The sequence below is a fragment of the Mercenaria mercenaria genome, chromosome 13, assembly GCF_021730395.1.
Source record: "Mercenaria mercenaria strain notata chromosome 13, MADL_Memer_1, whole genome shotgun sequence".
Taxonomy (NCBI): domain Eukaryota; kingdom Metazoa; phylum Mollusca; class Bivalvia; order Venerida; family Veneridae; genus Mercenaria; species Mercenaria mercenaria.
The window spans coordinates 9,328,706-9,341,706 of NC_069373.1; the positions used below are offsets into that span (position 1 = coordinate 9,328,706).

The 13,001-nt window shown below is 35.8% G+C and overlaps 1 protein-coding gene across 1 annotated transcript in view; it reads left to right on the forward strand.

Annotated features, from left to right (window-relative positions):
- The first annotated feature begins 266 nt into the window (after positions 1 to 266).
- LOC123529916 (DNA repair protein complementing XP-C cells-like) overlaps positions 267 to 13,001 on the forward strand; it is a 65,025-nt gene continuing 52,290 nt past the window's right edge. Inside the window, exons 1-7 of the mRNA XM_053521142.1 lie at positions 267 to 390; positions 3,959 to 5,211; positions 5,696 to 5,783; positions 7,127 to 7,211; positions 9,156 to 9,344; positions 10,410 to 10,466; positions 10,964 to 11,053. Of these exons, the coding sequence (XP_053377117.1) occupies positions 3,963 to 5,211; positions 5,696 to 5,783; positions 7,127 to 7,211; positions 9,156 to 9,344; positions 10,410 to 10,466; positions 10,964 to 11,053 (1,758 nt within the window). The 5' untranslated portion in view covers positions 267 to 390; positions 3,959 to 3,962. The remainder of the gene's footprint in view (positions 391 to 3,958; positions 5,212 to 5,695; positions 5,784 to 7,126; positions 7,212 to 9,155; positions 9,345 to 10,409; positions 10,467 to 10,963; positions 11,054 to 13,001) is intronic.

Sequence of the window (13,001 nt, forward strand, 5' to 3'; positions counted from 1 at the left end):
TCGTGTTGGGCGACCTGTGAAGTTTCCACTTTTCTCTATTTTACTATTTTGGCTTATCGGGATGACTAAAGTATGTACATTTTGACTTTTTGGGGTACATTTTGACCAAACAATTTGTGTACATTTTGGTCTTTTTGGGTACATTTTGACTTGACCATGTGGGTACATTTTGGTTTGGGTACGTTTTGACCATAATTTGCTGATTTCATGATCTGATATTTTATAGTTGTCATCCCGCTTTCCCCGAAACGTCCTATTACTTGGAGAAAATCAAACCCGTGGACCTTTCCGCCAAATAATTTATACATACGTTCAATTATTCTTCTTTAGGTTAATCTGTGTGAAGAGCTGAAAATTATGTAAACAACAATTTCCCGCAAAGAAATTAAGGTTTTGGCTTTTGCAGTTTATTCATTCCCTGTTTTAGCGTACCTTTCACTTGACATGAAATCCCCTATTTTAGAAAGATTTTGTCATGTTAATTTATTATCACAGTGTTGACAATCGATTTAGTCAACTCGTCCCCTAGTCAACTCGTCCCCGATTTGGTCATTTCGTCCCCCTCGGCGATTTCAGATTGGTCATTTCGTCCCCCCTTTTTCGGCCCCCTTTTTAAAACGTATTTTGAATGAAAGAATCGAAGTATGATAAATTAATTCGGGTTTTTTTTTCAAATAAACATAAGTTTTCGTTTGTTTTAAGAACTTTTTGCTTTAAACTACCTTTTTTGCCGTAAAATACCCTGAACGAGCTTAATTACCCTGATCGGGAGATGTGCCCAACCTGTTAAAAATGATCGGTTTAACAAGGAGGATTTTCTGTTGTTTTTTTTTCTGTTTTTTTTTCTCATTGTTATAGTAAGTCTGCTGGATTCATGAATATTGTTTAAATGTCCGTATTTGATGCTGTATATTCAAACATTTGAATAAGATTAAACTTTTTATTAAACTTTTTTATAACAAATAATTTCCTCACCCCAATCAACTATTAACACATTTAATTCTACTAGGGGAAAATTTTGACACATTTCATTCAGTCAGTCAACAACTTCTCATGCAATTAAATACCATTAACACCTCCCAATCAGCCCAATCAACGACTTTTAATGTGATTAATAACCTTTAACACCTTTCGTATGCAGGGATATGCTCATTCTACTTTTTTAGAAACCACTGTCTCCCTACTTTTGAAGTATCTTTTTTTATTTTAATGACAAAAATGAATATAAAGCATGTTGGTTATTTTTAGTAAAACATATGTGACAGATATTAGTTGTTTATTTATTCTTTACTGTATTTCTAATTTATATTTTCAGTATATTTCTTTTATTATTTTATCAAACCTAATTATTTAAGGTTAACTATTTCCAGTATAACTACTTCAAAACTCACGATGGTTTTAAATACAAGTTTTCAAAGTCAAAAATATCATAAAAAAGCAAAAATGCCTAAAATATCAAGGGGGACAAAATTACCAAAAGGGGGACGAGTTGACCAAAATGGGGACGAGTTGACCAAATTTTATCATGAGGGGGACGAAATGACCAATTTTGGGGGACGAAATGACCAAATCGGGGACGAGTTGACTGGGGGACGAGTTGACTAGGGGACGAGTTTACTTGATACCTCAAAATCACAGGCACTCGGCGGCGGCGTGTGGCCTGGACACAGCCCCCCACCCCCCGTTGCTACTATCCTGGTACAAAAACTGCAAAAGCTTGTTTAATTCCATACCAAATAGTTACACAACATAATAAAGTTTTGGCTGGACTATTCCTACGGAATGAAGTACATCACTGTCATAACAGTTACACACTCACATTCATTCCGTAGACTGATCAGGTCAGAGAGGTGGCCTGTTCAGATCTAGGAAAGTGGTATTGATCAGGTCGGATGTCCGGTCACTTCAGCGTATCGCGTTGCATAGCAACTAGCGGAGGTGACAGCAAACGCTGTATATAAAAAAAAAAAAAAAAAAAAAAATGACTGCAATAAGATTACACATAGAATAAAGAATAAGTTTTCAACTTTATTTAAATGACTTTCATAATTATAGCATTTTACATAAACTAAATAAAATATATCGCACAAAGTACATTTCAGAAAATGGCAACAATATAATTATTTCAGAGCATTAAAACATTTAGAAAATCAGCTTTTTTTTAAAAGACATAAAAAAATCAGAAAATTAATTTACATATTTATTTGATCTGTTCTTTCTTGAGAAAACAAACAAACAAAACTTCTTTTTCAAGACACTTAATATTCTCTGAAAGATGAAAGAAACAACTGCTACGATTTTAAGTAAAGAAGTTGAATAAAAAAATGTTATGTTCTCAGATATGTAGTTTATTTTAATATGTATATATGCAAACTGAGAAAATTTGAATAAGCTTGGGAACTTGTGTTAATTATAACTGATTCATAGCGCCGAAGAGCTGACAATACATAATCTATCACTTTTTTCCAGACCGTTTTAAAATGCATGGGGCATGTTAGGTTCTTTCAGAAAAAAATTGTAGAGTTATGGGGCTTTGTTTTTAGCTCACCTGTCACATAGTGACAAGGTGAGCTTTTGTGATCACCCTTCGTCCGTCCGTACCAGGTTAACCAAATGGGACTGTTTCGTCTAGCATCAATACCCCATACTAGAATGACTTGATACTAATGCAGATGTAACCTGTGACCATTCCTCATCTTCAGACATCACCTAACCTCAGTTTGACCTTGACCTCATTTTGGACTTAGGTTGCTTTATATAGGCCATCTCTTGGTTAACCAAATGGGACCGTTTCGTCTAGCATCAATACCCCTTACTAGAATGACTTGATACTAATGCAGATGTAACCTGTGACCATTCCTCATCTTCAGACGTCACCTAACCTCAGTTGACCTTGACCTCTTTTTGGACTTATGTTGCTTTATATAGGCCATCTCTTGGTTAACCAAATGGGACCGTTTCGTCTAGCATCAATACCCCTTACTAGAATGACTTGATACTAATGCAGATGTAACCTGTGACCATTCCTCATCTTCAGACATCACATGACCTCAGTTTGACCTTGACCTTGAACTTGGCCTCGTTTTGGACTTAGGTTGCTTTGTATCGACAAGGATGCCACCGGTGGCATCAAGCGTTTATTGAACGCAGCTCCTTGTTTTTTTTTTTGCAATAAGCTGTGAAGAATGTGAACCACTTGTGAAAATTACCACTACATATGACTAATAATGCCTCCCACATGTAGTGAGTGAGACATACTTAGAGCTGTCCATCTGTCTGTCACTAAGTTGTTTGATTTACACCAAACTTTACAAAAGTGATTATTGCAAAGACTAGTTGTGCAGGTCAATTTGGTGATTTGCAGCAGAGTGATGGCCCTTGATTCTTCAAATTTTATGGTTTGGCCACTTCTCTTATAATTTGGCAGATTTCATCTAAACCTTACAGAAATAATCAGTGCCAAATCTTATTGTGCATATTGTTGGCATTTTCTAGTTGAGTCATTTTCAGCAGAGTTATGGCTCTTTGTCAAAGTCTACATTTTGCTAATTTCTCTTACACAATTGTGCAGCTTTCCACCACACCATACATGAGTTATATGTATCAAACCTAGAGTATAACGCATGTCATTGGCATATCCCTGTTCAGTGATATTCAGCAGAATTATAGCAATTGATCTTTTATGTTTTACAGTGTTTATACTACTTGTTGTATATCAATTTGACTGAATTTCCTTGATGATCTTGGTCTGCACTGGTAGCAAAGGCAATATCAGTTGCTGCCAGCAGACTGAAGGTTAAAAATTCAGTTAGGCAATTAAGAATCAAAATAGCATCATCTTTACAGTGACTTTGGTGGTCAAATTTTAAACTAGACTTTGTTTACACAGTGAATGTTAATTTGAATTTAGTGTTTTATGTTTTAAGTTGTTTTTAAGTGAAAATAAATGATTTTGTAGAAAAATGCCAAGACGAAAGATGGAAAAGCTTGAACCAGAATCAGAACAGGACTCTGCTGAAGCTAAATCGTCTGGAAATAAATCAAGAACAGTGAAGAAAAAAGTAAAGACCGAAGATTCTGCAGATTCCTCTTTGAATATCAAAGATACCAGTGTAAGAACATCAAATAATAAAGAAGGAACAGGGAAAAGAAATAGGAAGGAATGCAGAAAGTCAAAGCAAGATATAAATTCATGTGCAGACAGCAAATGTTTGGACACAAGTGTTTCAGAATATTTTTCAGCTGTCAATGGAGATATTATTTCTGATCAAAGCAAAGATGTAAAGAAAAAGTCCAAAAAGGAGAATAATTCCTCCTATGCGTCAAAAGTGAGGAATCTGAAGAGCAGTATAGGTTCTGATGAGGGAAGTGAAGCAGAGTTTGAAGCTGTTACTGTGAATTACAGTTCACCTGGGGGTAAAAGAGATTCTTCAGTCAGAAAAAGAGGGTCTGTTAAGAAATCAGCTAAGACTGGCAAGAAAAATACAGACAAAAATGAAGGAATTAAGGAGTCAAGGACAGCAAAGTCTAGTGATAAGAACAGTAAAGATGAAGGTTTAAAGGTGAATTGTTTATCAGAATCTAATAAAAACAAAGATGTGAAGGGAAAAAAAGAAACATCGAACAGAAAAAGAAAACCCGCAGATCTGGCAGTAAGAAATGCTATAGATAATGATGTAGAAATAAAGAAACCTAAAAGGCAAGACAAACAGTTAAGATGTAGGCAAAGTAAAAACAAAAATGCTGATACGGAAGCAGGAAAGGTCAACAGGAAAGTGAAGGTGCCAGAAAATGTAATAAGTAAAAAGGCTGTGAATAAAAAAGCGGACCCAGATGATATCTTCACCATCTTAAAGCAGACTGAAGGAACAAAACCTGGAAAAGTAAATACAGACAATATTATTAAGGATGAATCAGACAAAAGTAGCGGTGGAGAAATGATGGACGTGGAAAGTCCTCTAAAGGAAGTCCCTGTTCCTGTAGCTGCCAGAAGTATACCAAAGTCAGTGGATCACTCTGATGCCATGGCAATTCTAATGCATATGGAAGGCCCTAAACAAAATTACCTTGCTGAAAAACCTTCCACATCTAAAGCTCTTGTTAGTGTTGATATTGAAAATATGTCAGATGTCGATGATGATGATGAAAATGGTGATAATAAAGAAGGTGGAGATGACACTGATGAAGAATCAGAGTGGGAAGATGTTGAAGGTCTGTTTGAATTTTTGAACAGTTTTGTTTTTGTTTCATCAGCTTTATCATTACAAAAGGGCTTGAAAAAACGTGTTACTGCACTTCGCTTTGATGTTTGTGTTTAGGTAAATTGTTCAAGTTTACACTGAATATTCATATAGTTAGTTAAGAATATTGTGTTAATTTTCAGTCTATCTTATGAAAATACCACTGACAAGAAAAGAACAAAAAAAAAGAACAAAAACTAGGGTGTTGCTAGTTGCACAAGTACACGTATTTGTTTCATGCTTTTCAGTGGATAACTGAAATATATTGGTGGATTATATTTATAACTTAAAGTGTTTCAAACAGTTAGATTTTGCATTTAGAATTTTCACTGTTAAAGAACTACACTTGTAGGGAAAAGAAAATTAGGAATTCTTTTTAAAACTGACGTCAGGAAAGGTACATAAGTATATAAATATCTATAAAAGATAAATATAGATATAAGTATTTTTTCCAGATCACCATGGAAACAGTCCAAAGAAATCTCAGTTACCCAGTGGACCAGTTGAAATAACTTTAGATGCCCCAGTAATCTACAAGAAAAGGTAACTATATTTCTTTCAAGTTGTGTATTTATTTGTCTTTAAAGATTTGGGACATACTGAAATTCATTTAATGCAGTTTGGCTTATTATTACTGTAAATAAGATACTTTATTTTATAAAACTGATGCTGGAAATCATCAGCAGCAAGTAAACATAACACCAGTATCCAACATGTTAAGTCATAACATTTCTTCCTCATGTTGTTTTAGTACTTGAGTTAGCATTAAGGTACAAAAATTGGGTATTTCCAAGAAGTGTTAATGCAAGAGACTGATTCTTCTGTCACTGGGTTACAGTATTCAGTCAGTTTCAACAACAATTGATTGTTCAGAAAGTATAGGAAGAATTTATCAGTCAGTCAAAGGTCAAATTCAAAGGGGCCCATATTGGAGAACCACTTGACCCAGAACATTGAAACTTATTGTGATGATTGGACATGTCTAGTAGATGATCCCTATTGCATGTCAGTCACTAAGCTAACCATCAGTGTGTCTTTGACTTTCGCTTCTGTCCTCTATTGACTTCTTGCCAATTACTTCTATGCTTTGGGGAGACATGTTCATTTCTACAAAAGCATCTTCTAGTTTGAGAATTCTTTGAGCTCAGGACACTCGTTTGGCCATTTTCGGGGCCGAATATGGGTACCATTCCCCTTCTAAAATAATATGCTTTTTTCCCCTTTCTCAGAAGAAAATTCCCCTGATGATAGGTTGTTGGACACAAATAGATATTAACTCTTTCTTTTCATATTATATAGTGCCTCTAAGGAAGATTACTGTTGCAATATAGTCAAATCAGTTAGAAATGATTGAAAACAGTATTAGTAAGTGTGAAAAGTAGTTACATATACATGGCTTATACTTCCCCTTTTCGTCTTAAAATGTAGAAAAATTCCCTTCCTGAGGGTATGGGTACCTGTCCCCAAAAGTTGTCTAGTGCCCTGGAGCTAAAGCCACCATATGTCAAATGCCTACAGTGAGTGATTGAGTTTGGGGTATGTATGTCAGACGTCACCATCAGGCTTTGCATTATATCTTTTTCAGTAGATACTGACTACAGACATGTGGTTGCACTAACTAAACAATGGTGTTGTGCCTGATCAGTACAAGAGAATTACAATGGTTTTCATTGCACCAAGTGAAATTGGGAGACTGTAGGCCATATTTCAAGGATGCTTTTCCTCTTAACCAAAGAGTATCTTTTGATAATGAATTGAATGGAACTCATATCTGATGGTGAATTTGTTATATCATTATTCACATTTCATTTAATAATAGATGCGTATATACTATACAAACACTCTAGTACAGTTTTAATTTCATTTTGCTGTCCTTTTAATTTCAGAAAGAAGGGAGAGTTTGACCTACAGGCATACTTTAGAAGGCAGATCAATAGATTTAAACGAGAAGTTGCAATGGATATTCATAAGGTATTGCTAAAGAAAACAACGTAGCCATTAATCATTGAAAGAAATCAAATTTTATCTACTCTTTTACATTTTGACAGTCATTCCAATAGACATACTTGATTGCTACTGTTCAGCATTAATTGTAGAGAAAGCAGCATGTATTAAGGATAAAAGGCATAAACATGCCTGGTATTTCTTATCATGCTGGGCACAACTGATTTTGCCTTTGTGACAAGTGTAGATCATGATCAACCTGCACATATGTGCAGTCTGATCATGATCTGCACTGTTCGCCATACAGTCTGTATCTCTTGTAAGCACCCCTTCTGACAGTTAATGGTACTGTCCAAATTGAAAAATGGACCAATTCATTATAGAAATTCAGAAGGGTAAGGGCTAATCATGTTTGTTTGTTTGTTTTGGGTTTAACGCCGTTTTTCAACAGTATTTCAGTCATGTATCGGCGGGCAGTTAACCTAACCAGCGTTCCTGGATTCTGTACCAGTACAAACCTGTTCTCCGCAAGTAACTGCCATCTTCCCCATGTGAATCAGAGGTGGAGGACTAATAATTTCAGACATGATGTCGTTTATCAAATAGTCACGGAGAACATACACCCCCAGGATCAAACTCACGACCCCGCGATCCGTAGACCAACGCTCTTACCTACTGAGCTAAGCGGGCGGGTGTCAAGGGCTAATGGAGTGAGGTCATGATTCCGCAAAGGTTCTTATGAGCATGTAGTTTTCATAATTAGTTTTGAAAAAGTAACCATTGATACAGGTTTATGAATATTTTGCATGCTTAAATTTCACTATTAAGATTTTCTATGGTGGTATTTTCTTGTAACAAGTTTGATATGGCTTTTTCCAACAAGCTGTTTTAAATTGTACAACAATACTCTATGGATCATATACTGTAAATTATAAGAAGAATGTTGAAAAAAGTAACCTGAGTCAGTAAAGATAGCTGCATTGTTAAGAATAAGATAAATTGTTAATCATTGCAAAGAAGAGAGATATTTGACATTGATACATATGTTTACTGAAAAACTTTCTGGTAGCCTTCCCGGTTTAATGCAACTGCATACCTGTTTTTTTGTAAGTTTAAAGTCCACCTATGTTTTCTGTAACACTCAGGTATTCCTGCTTTGTTTTTCTGCAACTTGCAGGTTAGCCTGCTTTGTTTAAATCAAGTACCGGTTACACCTACTTTCAGGTATGCCTGCTGTGTCAACAGTAACTTAAAGGTATACCTGTTTTGTTTACTGTACATTTCACTCGGGTACACCTGCTATGTTTAATTAATTTAACTCTCATCTTTTATGTTTACTGTATAACTTTCAGGTACACCTGCTATGTTTGCTGTAACTTTCAGGTTCATCAGCTGTGTTTACTGTAACATTCAGGGACACTGTCTATTGTTACTGTAACTTTCAGGTACACCTGCTATGTTCACTGTTAACTTTCAGATACACCTGCTATGTTTATTGAAACTTTCAGGTACACCTGCTGTGTTTACTGTAACTTTCAGGTACACCTGCTATGTTTATTGTAACTTTCAGGTACACCTGCTATGTTTACTGTAACTTTCAGGTACATCTGCTATGTTTACATAACTTTTAGGTACACCTGCTATGTTTACTGTAACTTTCAGGTACATCTGCTATATCTACTATACATTTCAGGTACACCTGCTATGTTAACTGTAACTTTCAGGTAAACCTGCTATGTTTACTGTAACTATCATGTACACTTGCTATATTTACAACAGCTTTCAGGTATGTCTGCTTTGTCTGCTGTAACTTTCAGTTATGCCTGCTATGTTAATTGCAACTTTTAGGTGCACCTTTCATGTTAACTTAACTATCAGTTACACTTTCTATGTTTACTGTAACTTTCAGGTGCACCTGCTATGTTTATTTTAACCTTCAGGTACAACTGCTATGTTTTCTGCAACTTCCAGGTACACCTGCTATGTTTACTGGCAAGATGCCAGTATCTAAACAATCTGTGTAAGGATGAGACGGTACAGGCACAGGCTTTATCTATCACCCTGGTAACAAAGGAATTAAAGTTACCTCCAGTCAAGTCATGTACAGAAAGTCATGTGACCAGAGTCTTATCTTGGATCAAAGAACAGAAACATCATCTGGTAATACGCAAGGCTCTGAGTTATATCTGAATAAGCATTGTTAGACTATGATAGTATTTTCTTGTAGGGTTTTCACTTTAAATGTTTAAAAGTTTAACTGGATTTTTTTGAATACAGTTTTTAAACTATTACCTTGAATTAACTTTGACTGTGATTTTATGATTAAATGAAGAAATATTAATGAACCTTTTAGTATACATTTACAAGATAATGATAAAATAGTACAGTTTCAAATGAAATATAAAAAAGCTTATAAATAGAAAAAGATCTATTCTGACAGGTTCAGTATACCTTGTTCTTCTCCATGGACCATTTATATGCAATAAACATGACAAACATTTAATGATTGTCAGATTTTTAAACAAAATTTTGTAGGTAATTTAACTAATTTTCAGCAACAGCTCCGCTGCTATTGTATCAGTCAAATATTTATATGGCAGGAAAAGTCAAAGTTTTCTGTATGCATTGAATATAGTATAATTATAATGAATATATTCTTACACCACCCAATTATTCATATCACTTGGGCTGCACCTTCGTGAGGTTATTTCTGTGCATCTAAACAGAGTGATTTTATTCAACAAGAAATTACTGTTTATGGGTTATATTGAAGAAATAATGTATAGAAAAAAACATGTTTTAATGTTATTAATACACTGAAAGAGGTAATACGTCCAGGGAATAATTTCACGAGGGCGTAGCCTGAGTGAATTATTCTGGCGAAGTATAACTGATTTTGAGTGTATGAATTTAGGTGAAACACGATTTTGCTATACATTATTTTGATTCTAATATGCCCTTAATTTAAAACAGTAAATAAAATATAGTAGCGCTCTTTCTTGGTCGCAACAAAAACATTGACAGCATTGCTCGTTAACGTGATGTCATTTTAGCGTAAGCATGTTTTAACAGGAACAAGCAAATTAGAACGTTGCTTACCTAACTAAGATATCACTCAGCGATAACATTAATTTGTTCAGTGACTTAAATTAAAGACTATGACCATATATAGAGAACACAATAGGATACGGTATATCTTGTATATTATAAACTTTTCTGTTTCAGATTGAAATCATGGCAGACAGTCTGAGTGAGGTTTCTACACAGCTTAGAGTGACTCTGGTAATATTGCAGTATTTAAGTGATGGCTGTAATGTAACAAAGTACCAAAATGAACATGTCCTTAACAGAAGGATTTATTACATTGCTGTGTCTGACAATAAAATTCTGAGTGTTCACTATTAAACAAAAATCAAGCTTTTTTTGGTAGATTCATATCGAAGGCCATACCATTTGTCACCATTTTTGTCACCTACCTGCCTGCTGGAAAGCATTTGTAAGAAAACAGTTTATATTTTCTTTACACGGGTAAAAAAAATTTATTTGCAAGACAATACAAATCATGTCAGAGATAGATCTAATTTAGTATGACCTAAATTTTTAATAATTGAACAGTAGGATATGTTTGTTCGGGATAATATTAGTGTGCCTAGTTTGAGTATACTTGATCTGAAGGAAACAGATTTCAAGTTTTGAATTTTTCCTGCCATCATGATATAATCTCACTGAATTTACATCGGTAGTGTATTTATTTGTGTGTAACCATTGTTAATCTTCAGACTTGTGTGGTTTTATTGCGCCAAGTTGGTTTCCTAACAAGACTGATGGCATCTCTTCAACCCGTTCCCTTTAAAGAAACCAGCAGTAAGGTAAAGATACTAGCATCAAGATATAGCCAGAAAATAACTTTAGACATAGACATGAAATTCTGTTTGATTATTTAAGGCTTCAAATTATTATGCCCTCCTTTGAAGAAGGAGGGGTATGTTGTTTTGCAGGTGTCGATCTGTAGACCAATTGGTTTCTGGATGATAACTCAAGAACGCTTGAGCCTAGGATCATGAAACATGATAGAGAGGTTGGTCATGACCAGCAGATGACCCCTATTGATTTTGAGGTCAGTCGGTCAAAGGTCAAGGACACAGTGACCTGGAACAGTTAAACGGTTTCCAGATGATAACTCAAGAATGCTTGGACCTAGGGTCATGAAAGTTGATAGGGAGGTTGGTCATGACCAGCAGATGACCCCTATTGATTTTGAGGCCAGTAGGTTAAAGGTAAGGTCACATTGACCTAGAAAAGTTAGACGATTTCCGGATGATAACTCAAGAACGCTTGTTCCTAGGATCATGAAACTTGATAGGGAGGTTGGTCATGACCAGCAGATGACCCCTATTGATTTTGAGGTCAGTAGGTCAAAGGTCAAGGCCACAGTGACCCAGAATAGTTAAATAGTTTCCAGATGATTACTCAAGAAGGCTTGCGCCAAGGATCATGAAACATGATAGGGAGGTTGGTCATGACCAGCAGATGACCCCTATTGATTTTGAGGTCAGTAGATCAGAGATCAAGGTCACAGCGACCTGGAACAGTTAAACGATTTCTGGATGATAACTCAAGAGCTTTTGGGTTTAGGATCATGAAATTTGATAGGGAAGTTGATCATGACCAGCAGATGACTCCTATTGATTTTGAGGTCAGTAGGTCAGAGGTCAAGGTCAAGGTGACTCGGAACAGTTAAACCGTTTCCGGACAATAACTTGAGAATGCTTGGGCCTAGGATCATGAAACGTGATAGGGAGGACCAGCAGATGAACCCTATTGATTTTGAGGTCATTAAGTCAAAGGTCAAAGTCAAAGTGACCCAGAACAGTTAACTGTTTCAGGACGATAACTGGAGAACGCTTGGGCTTAGGATCATGAAACTTAATAGGAGGTTGATCATGACCAGCAGATGACCCCTACTGATTTTGAGGTCAGTAGGTCAAAGGTCAAGGTCACATTGACCCAGAATAGTAGAACTTTTGTGTAAATTGACCAAATAATTTCTGTTCCTTGTGCAATTACTGAATGCATCAAGGAGGTGGGGGGGGGGGGGGGGGGGGGCATTACGTGTTCTACAAGCTCTTGTTATATGAAAAGTAGATTTCATTGAAAAGCAGTTAATTCTTGTTTCAAGTTGAGTAGTTGTATAGAAAAAAAATAACAACTTCATAATTATTTTATTTCATTAATACTTCAACCAATTTTCTATGACAATCAGTCTGTTTTTAGCTCACCTGTCACATAGTGACAAGGTGAGCTTTTGTGATCACCCTTTGTCCGTCGTCCGTGCGTGCGTCAACAATTTCTTGTCTGCACAATAGAGGTTTCATTTATAATTTTATTTTAACCAAACTTGCACACAACTTGTATCACCATAAGATCTCAGTTCCTTTCTTGAACTGGCCAGATCCCATAATGAGTTCCAGAGTTATGGCCACTGAAAGGACCAAAATTAGCTTTTTTGGCCTTGTCTGCACAATAGCAGCTTCATTTATGATTTGATTTTTACCATACTTGCACACAACTTGTATCACCATAAGATCTCGGTTCCTTTTTGAACTGGCCAGAATCCATAATAGTTCCAGAGTTATGGCCCCTGAAAGGGCCAGAATTAGCTATTTTGACCTTGTCTGCACAATAGCAGCTTCATTTATGATTTTATTTAACCAAACTTGCACACAACTTGTGTCACCATAAGATCTTGGTTCCTTTCTTGAACTGGCCAGATTCCATTATGGGTTCCAGAGTGATGGCCCCTGAAAGGGCCAGAAT